General features: G+C 49.3%; 5 protein-coding genes across 6 annotated transcripts; 1 reads left to right on the forward strand and 4 right to left on the reverse strand.

Annotated features, from left to right (window-relative positions):
- Window positions 1-90: 90 nt before the first annotated feature.
- On the reverse strand, window positions 91-1,733 carry LOC148389273 (visual system homeobox 1-like). The gene is made up of 4 exons (XM_088391797.1): window positions 1,349-1,733; window positions 1,014-1,244; window positions 687-931; window positions 91-247 (listed from the first exon to the last, which is right to left on the reverse strand). Exons 1-4 carry the CDS (start codon window positions 1,416-1,418, stop codon window positions 173-175), a joined length of 621 nt encoding a protein of 206 aa, XP_088247923.1. The 5' UTR covers window positions 1,419-1,733; the 3' UTR covers window positions 91-172.
- A 147-nt stretch (window positions 1,734-1,880) lies between these two features.
- On the reverse strand, window positions 1,881-4,183 carry rnf185 (ring finger protein 185). The gene is made up of 6 exons (XM_088391798.1): window positions 3,652-4,183; window positions 3,376-3,394; window positions 3,092-3,204; window positions 2,953-3,007; window positions 2,595-2,712; window positions 1,881-2,496 (listed from the first exon to the last, which is right to left on the reverse strand). Exons 1-6 carry the CDS (start codon window positions 3,834-3,836, stop codon window positions 2,399-2,401), a joined length of 588 nt encoding a protein of 195 aa, XP_088247924.1. The 5' UTR covers window positions 3,837-4,183; the 3' UTR covers window positions 1,881-2,398.
- An 85-nt stretch (window positions 4,184-4,268) lies between these two features.
- LOC148389275 (chemerin-like receptor 1) lies at window positions 4,269-6,047 on the reverse strand. 2 transcript variants are annotated; one of them, XM_088391795.1, is made up of 3 exons: window positions 5,946-6,047; window positions 5,056-5,760; window positions 4,269-4,917 (listed from the first exon to the last, which is right to left on the reverse strand). In XM_088391795.1, exons 1-3 carry the CDS (start codon window positions 6,005-6,007, stop codon window positions 4,611-4,613), a joined length of 1,074 nt encoding a protein of 357 aa, XP_088247921.1. In that variant the 5' UTR covers window positions 6,008-6,047; the 3' UTR covers window positions 4,269-4,610. The 2 variants fall into 2 exon arrangements, with proteins under 2 accessions (XP_088247921.1, XP_088247922.1); XM_088391796.1 differs by having other exon boundaries at window positions 5,942-6,027.
- Window positions 6,048-6,376: 329 nt separating this feature from the next.
- Window positions 6,377-8,214, forward strand: LOC148389276 (uncharacterized). The gene is made up of 5 exons (XM_088391799.1): window positions 6,377-6,544; window positions 7,288-7,401; window positions 7,486-7,596; window positions 7,663-7,741; window positions 7,899-8,214. Exons 1-5 carry the CDS (start codon window positions 6,443-6,445, stop codon window positions 7,988-7,990), a joined length of 498 nt encoding a protein of 165 aa, XP_088247925.1. The 5' UTR covers window positions 6,377-6,442; the 3' UTR covers window positions 7,991-8,214.
- On the reverse strand, window positions 8,210-13,493 carry tmem119b (transmembrane protein 119b). Its single transcript, XM_088391787.1, has 3 exons — window positions 13,332-13,493; window positions 11,839-13,214; window positions 8,210-9,648 (listed from the first exon to the last, which is right to left on the reverse strand). The coding sequence occupies exons 2-3, from the start codon at window positions 13,212-13,214 to the stop codon at window positions 8,970-8,972; spliced, it is 2,055 nt and encodes a 684-aa protein (XP_088247913.1). The 5' UTR covers window positions 13,332-13,493; the 3' UTR covers window positions 8,210-8,969.
- Window positions 13,494-13,698: the final 205 nt, after the last annotated feature.

Here is a 13,698-nt window from a genome sequence, read left to right on the forward strand (position 1 = left end):
CTAGTTGACAATGTTTTCTTATTTATGGGGGATGCGTATTTGCGTTCAGAGATGCTGCTGTTTTGGTAAAGAAAAATAACTATAAAAGAAAACATTTAAAATAGTCTATAATCGTTAATTATCATTTAAATGGTACAAAGTGTTAATAAAAGAGTTAGTGACATGCAGTCAGTCACGGGCAGTTTTCTGCATTAAAAGAGAGTCTTTTCTGGCGCCTCCACTTGGCTCTGCGGTTTTTAAACCAAACCTGAAAATAGACACAAAAAAAGTGAATTTTTACTCTGATATTGCAAGAAATAATGATATTTTAATATTTACATGATTATAATATTTATATGTTATAAAAACAACTCCAAATGTTTATTTTTTTCTATGCCCAAAACAATGCAATTGTGACTGGAATGGATCTCTGCCCCGTCCAAAAACGCCTCTCCAAATCTTGGGGTTTGTGTTTATGTATCCCAATTTTATTTTAAAGTAAAGAAAAAAAATTTGGTGATCAAAAATCAATATAAAATCACACTAAGAACATATTTTGAATCTCAAAAAACAATAACATACATTTATTTCATATATAAGAAAAACCAATAGTACATGCTTATTGTTGGACATTTTCTTTGGCTATTCAACATAAAAAATACCAACATTAAAATGGTCTCTCCCTGGCCACCGTAGCTGGCACTTACCTCCACCCTCTCTTCTCTGAGGCGAGTGCTCTGCGCTAGCTCTTCCCGAGCGTTGACATCTGGGTAGTGGTTCTGCAGAAAGAGTTCCTCCAGCGCGTCCAGCTGCTCCTCAGTGAAGATGGTTCTGTGTCGCCGGGTCCTCCTCGGCGTCCGGACCTCCGCTTCTTGGTCTTCTTCTCGGACGCCGGCCTCCGACGTCGCTGCCCACGGCTCTTGGGAGGGAAGCTCGGCGAGAGGTTGTGGTGCTGAGACCATACGGGAGCAGATCTCAGTCATGTTGCCGTGTTGTCCAAACAGCCTGGTTTGCAGAAACATTTGGGCTGTTACCTTGCCGAGGACGGGCGGTCCTCCCGTCTCCGCAACAGCGGCGACTGCAACAGCAGCAGCAGCAGCAGCAGCAGCAGCAGCAGCAGCAGCAACAACACAAACACCACAGCGCTGGATTATCCTGGCCCGCGTCTGGATAATTCCTCAGGATGTCTTCGATGGTGAAGGGGAACTTTTGCCTCTCCATGTCGCCAGCCTCCGCAACACTGGGCCCAGCTTGCAGAACACCACCTGGAAAATTTAAAGAAAGAAAAAAAAAAAGGTACAATCCCCTCTTCCAGACATAAACCAGCTAATCTGGTCTTTTTTTTTTTTTTTGAAAAGGTTAATCTCACCTTCTTCATTTCTTTTCATCAGATTTTGGCTGCATAAAATGAGATGTGGAAAAGCGCCAAAGATCCTCATTGTTGGCGGGTTTACGGAGAAAATCTCGGTATTAGGGAGGCGGATTAAGACGGTGAAGAAAAGAGCAAAGTTTTCACTCGTCGTTTGTGATTTCTGTCGTATGAACCGACGGACGTGGATTACGATCCGATGCGGATGGACGATGAAGCCGTCCCGTCCGTGGCGTGTTCACAATTGGCTTTTTGGCCATGTTATCAGCACGGCGCGGATTCCATTTCATAGCAGGCTGGCAATGGCATTAATGGATTTCTACAATGCATCCTAAGCTCCTCACACGCGGCGGCGGCGGCCTTTGGAGCGCAGATAACGACAAACGCCATCTCATCCTTTTGGCGGCCGGCGCCTTTAATAGCTTGCCAGATGCTATCTGTGCTCATTGTGCGCCGCGCATTTCATTAGAGGGGATTAGGAGCGGCCAAAGCTGCCGCTTGCCGACACTCACTTTAGTAACTTGCACACAAATTTCTAATAGATCATTTTTAATGGATTACAATAGAATTTCATTTTGATCTCCAAAGTTGACAAAATGGGACAAATGGCTACCCTCATGGCGCATTGGATTTACAAAGCGGCAAAGGGGTCAAAACGACTCACTGAAGCATGTTGAACATTCTCTTGAACTCTATCCGACACAATGATGACGCCCCCGGCCTCCACTAAAAAATGTTAAAACTGTCACAAGATCAAGCAATGTGAACATTCTCCTCATATAGTTCCTTAGTGTCAAGCACCATCGAATACCAGAACAAAATCTGCCGAATCGTCAAATCCCCAAAAATGCGAGGGAGGAACGACTCGGCTCTCCCGCTCGACTGTGTTTTTGCATTATTATTGGTATGAATGCATCGGGGCTGTCGCTCGTGTTGTGTTGCGTTGTGTTGTGTTGTGTTCACTCGGCTCTCTTTTGTGGATCTGGCGCGGGTGCCTATGAAAAGGAAGAGAGTCTTATCTTGTCTCTACGAATGAATCCCATCTTGGGTTCAGGCAATGAGGAGCCAAAACATGATGACCAGCGCCACGAAGAGGAAAAGTCGGGACAGGAACTGTTCGTCCGTGTGCTGCGGGGTCCCCGGGGCGGCTGAGCGGCGCACGAAGGGAGGGAGGGAGGGAGGGAGGGAGGGAGGGAGGGAGAAGATTAGGATTGCGAGATCATCGATGGACACGTACGCCCAATACCTGGAGGGGGTCGGCCGTCGTTGATGTTAAAGGCGGTGGCAAAAATACCAAAGGGGAAGGCGCCGATTCCAAAGGACATCTGAAAACCTCCGTCCCCAAAGCCGAATCCCTGGAAGCCCTGAAAACGTGGAGAACCTTAAGGCGGGGATCGGGGACACTGTCCCCTGCTGGCCAGTTGCCATGATGCACAAACGGTGGCACTGTTCAATTTCACCGTATGGTTTTGTCAATTCTATGACTTCAGAGAGCTGGCACAGGTTATCCTAAGCGTAAGTGAAGTTATCTTCAGATTGGAATCGGGCACAACACCATCACAAATAAACATGTAAGGGAAAAAAAAGACACCCGCTGTACTTACGCCGCGGTTTTCTGGCTCGGGCCTTTGGCCTTGTGGTCGCGGGGGTGTTTTCTCTCTTGAAATAAAACAAGAGCGGCTTTGACTTGAGTCAGGTGTCGCTTACGACCCCATTGCTGTTTTGTACTGAGAAGCTTCCTACCTGGGGTCCTGCTGACTGGTGCTTCCGCGCCCATATAAGGGGATGACTTTGTCCCTGCTGATGCCGGCTTTACACACCGGGCACACTTGTCTGCTCGGTCTCGTCTCCAACCACTTGAAAAACAAACAACGTGTTTATCCGGAAAGCTTTTATTTGGCAGTTGAAACCAGAAGAGTACAAACAACCTGTCAAAATATTCATACGGGGGTATGAATAGAAACGTCTTCTGGTTTCAGTTGGAGATGATGACTGGAAAGTGTTTATAAGAAGACCGTTGCGCTTACCTGGTGCAAACAAGGCCAGCTGATGGGGAAACAAGTTGGCGATGGCGGAATGTTGGGAAACAAACACGTCGTATTAGATTCACGAGAAACGGCACGGAAACCAAACTCAACCAGGCTTTCGCTATACACATTTGACGTCGAGCACTTTAGGGAGCAGACAAAAATGCTCGGCAGCTTTGCATCGTCCAGCTGATTGATGGCCTCGCGAACGTCACGCCCCTCGACTCTTGATTTGATTTTCAAAACAATAGGCTTTAGGAAAGATGGACGTCCTACCAGAAGAGGTGTCCACACAGGCTGATGACGGCATCCTTGGCGGTGTCGAGACAAATGTTGCACTCAAATGTGCTGTCCTGGTTGCCACCGTCGCCCGCGGTCGTGCTGCTGGATCCGGCGCTCGCGTTCTCCGCGGCGGCCGCTCCGGCGACCGGGGAAGGGGAAGAGGGAGCCGCGCTGGCCATTTACGCGAAGCTCCAGTCGGTTAACAACTATGCACAGTCGGCCGGCAAAGCTACGCCGACGTCCAACACGTCAAAAGGCGCACATTGAGACACCGGGAACGGGTACAATTCTTCGGAGTTCGACGTCAGCAAGCTACACAGCTGTTAGCTTGCTTCCTGATGTGAAGCCGTTGTACGGGCCAGGCAAACAGCTGAGCGAGTGGGGGGGAGGGGGCTCACCGGCGGTGACGTGAGCTTAACACGGCAAAGTATTCAAAAGACGCGTAAGCTAAAGTCCGAGCTTGTTGTTTCGAGTTGGGAAAGCTACCTACGTCACATAGCGGAAAAGCTAGTCTTCTTCGTCACGAAAACAAAAAGGTACACAGCGTCACCTAGCGCTAGGAGGACTTCAGTGAGAAAATGAAAGTACACAGCGCCGTCTAGCGCCTGGAGGACTTTAGGGACGCTTTATTTCGGAAATTGAGCTGAGAAACATGAACTGCAGAGGTCACATTTTGTGTGCACGTGCACTTGACCAAAAAAAAAAAAAAAAAGAGTAAGGTTAGGGTCGGGGAATGTGTACACTCATAAACGAAAGGCTTGAAGAGGAAATGAAATTTCCAGTGACTAAAATGAAATGCAACAAAAGACAAAGTGAAGTGGTCATGACACTCAGTTTCAAAAAGGTTGACACTCATTTTCAAAAAGGTTGTCAGAGAACGGTGTTAAGCATCTTATGTTGAGCGAATGACTCATGTCAAGCATCAGATCCACACCAACAACATCCATACGGACTCAAACATTTGGCATGTTTTGCACTGACTGAGAAGGTGCAGTCCGGACATCCATCACTGACTCCCACCTTTCCGTCACCGAGCGTCTTAACATTTGGTTGAAGTCATTACCGATGAAAATATAAAGAACGGGTGAGAGAAAACTGTTTGCCGCAGCCAGAGTGGTGCCCACTCGCATCCCGGTCTGAAGACTCTCCAGGCTGACTTTCTGCACGTTCAACTCCAGGAGAACAAAAGTGTGGTAGGGAACCCAGCACACAAAGAAGCAGAAGATGAGCGCCGCCATGATTTTGTAAGGCTTGCTGGATCTAAACGAACAAGACGAACGCACGGCGAGGTCAACGCTTTGATGTTCCCAAGCATTTCATTCCGACATGAGACCAGCATCATCAGCATTTGACAGCTTTGCACATTTTGGGCCAGCGGGAAGGAAGAAGAGGTCCCACCTGATGCTCATCCCTCGCAGCTTGGCTGCCAGCACGGCGCTGCACCACACGATGGCCAGGAAAGGCAGCAGGAAGCCGCATAGGAAGCGGCTCAACGCCACCGCCTTGTGTTTGGACGGCGCCGTGTAGCGCACGTAGCATCGGACCACGTCTCCTTGGAGCGCCGTTTGCCTGACAGCCAGCGAGGGCAGCGTGAGGAGCGCCGAGAGCACCCACATGAGCGCCACGGCCGCCGAGGCCCCGCGGACCGTGCGGCGGTTGCGCGACCACACCGGGAAGCAGGTCAGCACGCATCGGTCGGCGCTGATCAGAACTAAAAGGAAGACGCTGCTGAACATGTTGAAGAAGAGCGCCGAGGACACCAGCTTGCACAGCGCTTGTCCGAAAGGCCAGTGCGAGGTGAGCGTGTAGGCCACCTCCAAGGGCAGGAGGGCGCAGAACAACAAGTCGGAGACGGCCAGACTCAGGTACCAAGTGGTGATGACTGTTCTTTTCATCTTCCAGCCGCAGATCCAGATCACCAAGGAGTTCCCGGCCAGGCCCACCACGCAGACCAAGACGTTGACGGCCACCAGGAAAGGAGTCAAAAAGGGCAGTTTGCCGACAACATTCACCGTGCTAAAGACGCTGACATTTTGTTCGCTTTCGTTGTCAGCGCTGTAATCTCCAAACTCGATGTAATCCACAGTCATCCTGGACGCGCTCCTGAAATATTTCATGACGATATTATTATTTTTCAGGGAGTTAGCCCTCAATGTTATTTCATTTATCTGACAGGTGTCACACACCGAAATATGAACATTCTTCGACCCTAAGCCAAAGAAAGTTTCCAATTTTGAAAGTAAGTTGTACCACTCTCGTCAAGACAAAACAAAATTGTTAGTACTTACTTTGCGAGCTGGTTTGGGTTTGAAGCAATCCACACATAGAGCGTATTTCTGCTGACTCCCATGCAACTACATAACTTCCCATTTTTTTTGCTTGCAGGCCAGTTCCTGAAAAAGTGACACAATATGAAATTAGACCCCCCCCCGTTATAATTATTTCTTATTGCATGGACCAGACGTCACGAGTTCCACAAACCGATGATGGGGAACGGTTGTTTAAGATCATAAGTGATCATTTCAAATGTATTTGAAGATATAAAGTGTTCTTTATTGTTTCCTACTTTTCTTTAAATCATTGTGGAGAGTTATTGTGAGACCTAACCATGTGTCTTGAACATGAAGGTAATTTGAGAAACTGCGTAAAATAAGCGCAGTCGTGAGTATCCCCGCCCCCTTGTGGTGACGCATGTTACGTAAAGCGTTAGCCGTTAGCTGCGCTTAAATAAGCGCCGTGTTTCGAAGTGCGTCACTACGGTTGTGTTGTTATTGAATTGAACAGCATGGCGACCGCTGTGGCGATCAAATGCCTCAGTCCTCTCACTTTTCTCACGAGGAGACTTTCTGTTCCCGAATTTTTTTCCCAGTGTTGCTATCACCAGAAGGTAGGAAGTACCATTATTTCTTTTATTTAATTTGATTTTAAATAGATTTTTTTTTTACACTCACGATGGCGTCGTCAGGAAGGTGTCATCTGTGTGGATAACAAGCGTCGCGTTAGATGACCTCCAAAGTATTTTTTACAATCGTGTAAAATCTTCATTCATTTTAAAATGTAATGGAAAATATATTTTGAGGTGCGTCACACCGATTTCGGATGGTCAAATGTTCAAGTGGCGTCATGTGAAAGTATAATTTCACAATGAATCATTTGCATCTTGAGTTTCATTTTCATGGATACGAAAGTCCTGTAATATTTGTTCACTCAAATTTCAAAAGGTTTTCTGCTCTACAAATGTAAAGTAAAATATAGTTCATTTGGGGTTTGTTTTTATCATGTATTTATTGTAAGTGCAAATATTAGGAGCTATGTGACCTAAAAATGTAGATTTATTAAAGCAAACCAATTGTTCTCTTAGACACACATGCTGATTACAACAACAACAACAAAAGAAAGGACTCAAAACATTTGAAAGTCGCACGCAACGTTGCCTTGGTCACTGTGACTTGCAGAAACTTGACGGAGGGGTTCAGGGGGAGTTCATGGCAAAGAATGATATCCTGTCCTAATGTGTTTACTCCATTGTGACTCACGGAATGGAGTCCATGAGGGAATGGGGGGGGGGGGGGGGTAGCTTGATGTCTGGACGTTAAGGCACAACAAGCGCTGACCCGAGTTGTGTCGAAGGTGGTGGATCATTACGAGAACCCGAGGAATGTGGGCACCCTGGACAAACACTCCAAGAAGGTGGGCACCGGCCTGGTCGGGGCGCCGGCGTGCGGCGACGTCATGAAGCTTCAGGTTTGCCGTCACCTCCATCAGGACCTGTATCGTGAATTGAATTCACTTGATTTGAGGGTTGGTGTTTTCTTTCCCCGTTGACAGATCGAGGTTGACGACAAGGGCAAGATTGTGGACGCCCGCTTCAAGACGTTCGGCTGCGGCTCGGCCATCGCCTCCAGCTCGCTGGCCACCGAGTGGATTAAGGGCAAATCTGTGAGGAGCGGACGACCCAGACTACGAGGTGTCCTGTTGCTGACGGTGTTGCGTTTTCTCTTTGAGGTGGACGAGGCGCTGAGCATCAGGAACACGGACATCGCCAAAGAGCTCTGCTTGCCACCTGTCAAACTGCACTGCTCCAGTACGCAACACTGACACAAAACAAGATACTTCACTTCATGCTTACATAGAAGGCAAAATGCCACAGAAACGCTAACGGAAGTTGCCAATGTTATGGTGAATTCGATTTTTCTTTGGTCGCTCCATTTTTTGCGTATCGAATGACGCGTCTCTCCTAGTGCTTGCCGAGGACGCCATCAAGGCGGCGCTGGCCGACTACCGGCTCAAGCAGCAAGACGACCAGCAGGTGGCAGCCCAGGCCTCCAATTGAGCACCGCTTCCCGTTTGGCCGAACCCGCGTTACTTCCTGCACCTGATATAACCGGCCGGACCTGGTGTGTGACGTCACCCAAGCCAACGTCGCCCGCCTGTCACGTCACGTCACGCATGCGCACAGCACGAATGCTTCAACTTCATGTTGGCAGCAATATATGTACCCGAGCAACAGCGTGTCAATAATGTTTGGGGGTCAAAATAAAACGACATGACAAATTGTCTGAGATGTTTTTAAAGGAGCGAGTTATGAAATCGAGTCAGTTGGCAGCATCGACATTAAAACACTGTCAGGTCAGGGCCAAACAAACACGCAAGCGCGCCGTGTAGAGACTTCAAATCGGGTCAACGGTTTCAAATTTGGGTTTTAAAAGAACAGACAGGACGTATAATAAAGAACTTGAGTCGCGATGAAGAAAAAAAGAAAAAAAAATCACCCACTTGACTGAATAGTTGGCTGGGTTGGTCCCTCTTGGCAGGTGGCGTCGGTCCGCTTCCACTCGTCACGAGTCCAATCTCGCTCCACATCAGATCTGGTCTGGGTAGGTTGCAGTCCGCGAGCCTCCCTACACCTTTGTGTTCAAATATCTCGAACAGCATCGATGCTAAATGCGTTAGCTTGCCTATGTTGTTTTTCATTGTTTATTAGCATTTAGCTAAAGGAGCATCCCTATGTGCTGATTTTAAAGCCCCCAATATTTCATGATCTATATTCATTTCCAGTCCAAGCCACATTTACAGAAAATGAACCATTAGGCACCTCAATTGCACACAGCTGGGATTCAAAGGCAGAACTTCCAAAGTGCTCGGTGCACACGCTGACCACGCTGGCCAATCATGCTGCCCAATGTGTCAAATGTTTCAAACTCAATCAGCAAGTGAACGGCAAGGCTGACATGCTAAGCGCTAGTCCCGCCGCCGCCGCCGCGTATATCACTTTCAAAAACGTGCTTCGAGGTATGTCCGGGGTGTCCCTTTCAGAAGGCTGTTTTCTCCCCGGCGATAAGCTGCAGAGTGGCTGAATCGTTGTGAAGATGCAAAGACGGAGGTCGCAGATTCCGGCTGCTAGCTGGCTCACGGAACTCATCTTCGGGCTTCTCTGCCCCATCGCCCTGCGGTGACGCTTCAGGCGCCTCGCCGGCCTGGTCCGCATCCGGACTCGGCGGCGACTCATCCGGCGTCTCTGTCCTGGAGCCGTCCTCCAAAGTTTTGGTGGGAGTCCTCAGACTCTTCGCCACCCTCGTGATGTCCGCCTGGAGCTGCTTGTTGGAATCTGTCAGTTGGCTTTCCCGATGGGCGGCGGCCGCCGTCTTCTTCTCGGGAATTTCATGAAATCCCCTCGCCCCGCCGCTCTTGTCCTGCTGGTCCACGTACATCTTGGCGGGATACGACGACGGGTAGTAGGTGTGGAATTTACGCCGCCTCGTCAGGAAGACGGCGCCGCACACGGCCAGGAGAGCAATCAAGAGCAGGGACGCCACCACCAGGACCAAGACCATGTGGTCTCGCAGAAAGTCCACCACCTGGCTCAGGAAGTCTTGCGGCGTGAATTGGTGGTCCAAGGCGGCGCTGGAGGTCGTGACATCGTCCGGTTCCTCGAGGTCGGTGCTGCCTTCCACCAAATTGTACAAGAGCAGTTTCATTGCGCTCCAGGATCTGGAGACAACAACACAAGTTACATCCTGGAATTCATCTCACTGTGATGTCTCTGGAGATCAAGATATGCTCATCCATTATCTGAACGGCTTATCGATCAATGGGCTCAAAGGTGACATCACGCACAGAAAAGCTCTGATGTCCAAATGATTTAGTGACATCACCTCAAAGCGACGATTCCTCGTCCAATTGGATCGCTCGCAAACCAAACCGACGGGATTGGAGTAACGTAATTGTTACTCTGCAAGGGGGGGGGGGGGGGGGCATACTCACTTCCTGTTTAGTTTGGGACGCGAGTCCGAGAGACCTTTTTGTGGGTCTTGCTGTCAGAGACATGTGCACCTAATTTGGGGGTGATCGGTGAAACTGATGACGGGGCATGACTTTTTTTCCTGACCATCTGGAGACAACTATGGAGTTGATCCACTTCAAAAGGTGCACCTAAAACAACCACCTTTGACTTCTGGGTGAATCGGCAAAATGCAAAAGAAAGAAAGGCGTGATGATGAAGCTGCTTTTTTTGGGGGGGAAATTCTGCAGTCTGTCCTCAAGCTAGGCCAAGTGAAACTTTATCTGGCTAAGGGGGCTGAGTTGACGCCCACACACACACACATGCGCGTGCCTGGGTAGTGTGACCCATAAACATTCAAATGGAATAATAAAATCAGACAAACAACTTGCAAAGTCAGCAAAAAGCTTCAAGATCCTCACACTGGAAGCAACACTGGAAAGAGTTTCCCTTCATTTTGGAATTTAGCGCTACGACGGATGGAAAATACTCACCAGCCACCACCGAGGGAGAAGAAGAAGGAGAAGATGAGTTCCTGTAGGTAAAGAGCTCAGATGAAGATCGGAAAAGTGGAAGCATAAAGGGCGAGCGTGGCAAACTGGTCCACATGTCCACTTTCCCTGTGCGGAATGGTCGAAACAGACGGCGCCGTTCAAAGGCATGAGCGGACCTCCCTCCCTCCCTCCCTGTCTCCCTCCCTCCTTCCTTCCCTCACCCCCTCCCTGTCTCCCTCCTTCCTTCTTCATCAGTACTCCTCCCCCCGTTGACTCTACACAGATTGTTCTTGTTAGCCAGATGTTGACATTGTGCTGCTGAGGTGGAGGTAGGGCCAAGTCATGGCTTGGGCGCCTCCCCAAATGGATTTGTTTTAGGCCGATATTTGGCCCGATCAAATTTCAATAACCCGTGAATGCAAAAACATTTACATGCACACATTTTCTACAGCTGTAGACATGAAACATGTCACTTTAATGCTCTTATTTGAGTAAAACCCTCAAATTGGCCTTCTCGGTGAGCCCCCCCCAAAAAAAAAGGAAGGAAAAAGAGACTAAATCAGTCGTCTGAGGCAACTAATGCAGGAAAAGGTGAATGTTTCCCGTGTGGCCTTCTTGGCTCCAGAATGGGGGTCGGAATCAGAAGTGAAACATTGCAGACCAACATTTGACACTTTATATGGTCATCATCAGCGACACGAGGCGTCGGCAGACACCTCCGAGGTTCTTACACTGGGTGCAGCGCTGCAGAGAATTTGCGATGAGTGAAAGCACAAACGACGGAACCCACTTTGATGGTGACGGTTGAAAAATAGATTTTCAGCGCTTCATTTCCTCCTATAGGCTATCACACCTACTTGGGCTGATAAAACATTTGACTCGTCCTTTGACCTCAACGCAGGAGTGAGCAAATGTATTTGTTTCCTGTTCAACTTATCAAAAAACACAGCCAAATAGCTGCCAAACAAAAGGCTGCTAGCTGAATGCTAACACACAATGAGAAATGCTAAAGATGTGCTAATTCAACTAGCATCTAAATTGTACTTCAGGAAACCAAAACAGACTCCACCCATCATGAAAAGAAATAGTTTTTGTTATTCAACAAAATATTGAGCCAATATTTGCATACAAGTCTTTTTTTTGTTTATTCAGCATTTAGCCACTTAGCATTTCCACAAAGAACCTAGGCTGCATTCAGCTCCTTTATGTCGTCCAATCATTTCGTTTGTCTCTCGGTAGAGATGTGAGATCAACATAGTTCCTTGACACCGATCAGGACTTAGCCAGAACATCGGCAAACCTGAGAACTGAAAGGCAGATGTGCTAAGCGCTCGTCCACCGTGCTAGCAAAACGCGCAACGGAAGACTCACCATCCATCCGCACAAAGTCGGCCTTTCTAAACACACCTGTCGCCCTCCGGAAGGAAGCTGCTTAGGGTCAGGTTGTCGTCCATGTCATCGTCGCTGTCCCCGCCGGCGCTGTGAAGCACCAAGACTCCGTTGGAGACCGGGCTGCGCTGCCGCCTCACGCCTTCGTAGTTCCTCTCGGGCAGAAGCGACGACATGAAGGTCATCTCCGTCTGGTCCTGGGCCTTCCTCGGCTTGTAATTCCTGGTGGAGAGCTTGGCGCAGAGGACGATAGTGGATACCATGAAGATGGTGGCCAGGGCGGCCAGGCAGGCGATGGCCACCAGGCAGGGCTTCACCACGCCACGGGGGGAACACGACTGGTTCTCCGAGACGGGGGGATTCTTCGGGCTGATGCAAGGCGCCCGAGCGGTCGTCGGGCTCGAGGACGTTCCCGCCGAGGTGGAGCTCGGGCTTCTCGTAGCAGTAGAAGCTCCAGGCTGATCGGTCCTTGCCGTTGTTCCGAAAGCTGGAGGACTTGTTACTGGGGGCCAACTTGGTAGCTCAGGGGGTTCTCGCGTTGGAGTTGTCCCAAAACCTGGAGGAGGTTTGTGACTCTGGGTCGGGATTGGCGTCGACTCAGAGCCGGATCTCGTTGATTGGGGAGGGTCTGCTGTGGAGACCAGCCTGGTAGGATTGGAGTTAGATGTCACTGCGGTGCTTTTATGACTTTGGATTGGGACCAGAGTAGACCAGATAGTGGCCCTTGGTGCTTCTGGTGTGGAAATGGAATTGGTAAGATTGACATTGCCGGTCAAAGAAGTGTTCAAAGCTGACAGAATGGTGTGGCCTTGGATCAAGGTTGGAGTAGAATCTGGGACAGAGCTGGAGGTCTGTGGTGAGGAGAGTGGACTTCTTCGAGCAGAAAGATCCTCAGGTTTCAAAGAGCCAGTAGGAGCTGGTCCCCTAGAAGTCTCTGGAGAATGGACTGGAGTTGAATTTCCCATGGAGCCAGAGATGGAGCTGGTTCTTGCTGCTTCTGGTGTGGTGGTTAAACTGGAAAGATCCCATTTGGCAGAAGATGTGTATGCGGCAGTCTTTTGACTTTGAGTGGCCACTAAAGTGGCCTGGATTGTGCTCTTTGAAGCTTCAGGAGGCTCTGCTGGTGTGGAGATCAGACTTCCGGAGGAGGAGGAGTTGAAGATAGGATCGGAACTCTCGGGAGCAGATGTTCTTCCAGTTTCAAAACCCGGAGTGTGATTCTGGACTGGCAACGGATCCGAATCCCATTTGGTGGCATCTTGACCAACTTTGGAAACATCTTCAAAGGTCAACCTGGTCTGCGTTTCATCAGTGGTAGGCACCAGCGAACCGCTAGAGACCAAAAGTGAAAGGCAGCCTGACAGCAAAAAGCAGTTGATGCCGAGAGCCGCCATCTGAAAGAGTCACAAACAAACCGTGGTTTGCCTCCAAATGAGGAAACGCCGCGTTGCTTGCAACATCTTTTTGACCGACAAAGATGAAAGGCAAATCGAATGTAGAAAGCCTCTTACCTGAAGTCTCCAACACAAGCAAGCGCTCAAGTCATGCCAGAGCCGACGATGACTGGTCCGCCGCGTGTCGACTGTGACACACGGCCGACGGAAACAGGAAATGTTGGCGCTGGAGAAAAAAAAAAACTGGCGCTTGCGACCGAGGCGCTTGCGACCGAGGTTTCGCTTTGCGAGGAGGAAGTGGCCTTCAATTGTGACACGTTGCGCAAGGAAGTAGATCACTCACTTCTGCAAATGCCAGGCGCTACATTTTTGGTGGATCAAATGTTCCTCGCAGATCCTTGCGGGATATGAACAAAGCAGTAAAATGTCCACCAGGGTTTGATCCGGCCGGCTCAGCCATTTTGCCGACCACTCGCGGCTCAGC

Source organism: Syngnathus floridae, chromosome 12 (assembly GCF_059516105.1).
Source record: "Syngnathus floridae isolate MCC-2025c chromosome 12, RoL_Sflo_1.0, whole genome shotgun sequence".
Lineage (NCBI taxonomy): Eukaryota > Metazoa > Chordata > Actinopteri > Syngnathiformes > Syngnathidae > Syngnathus > Syngnathus floridae.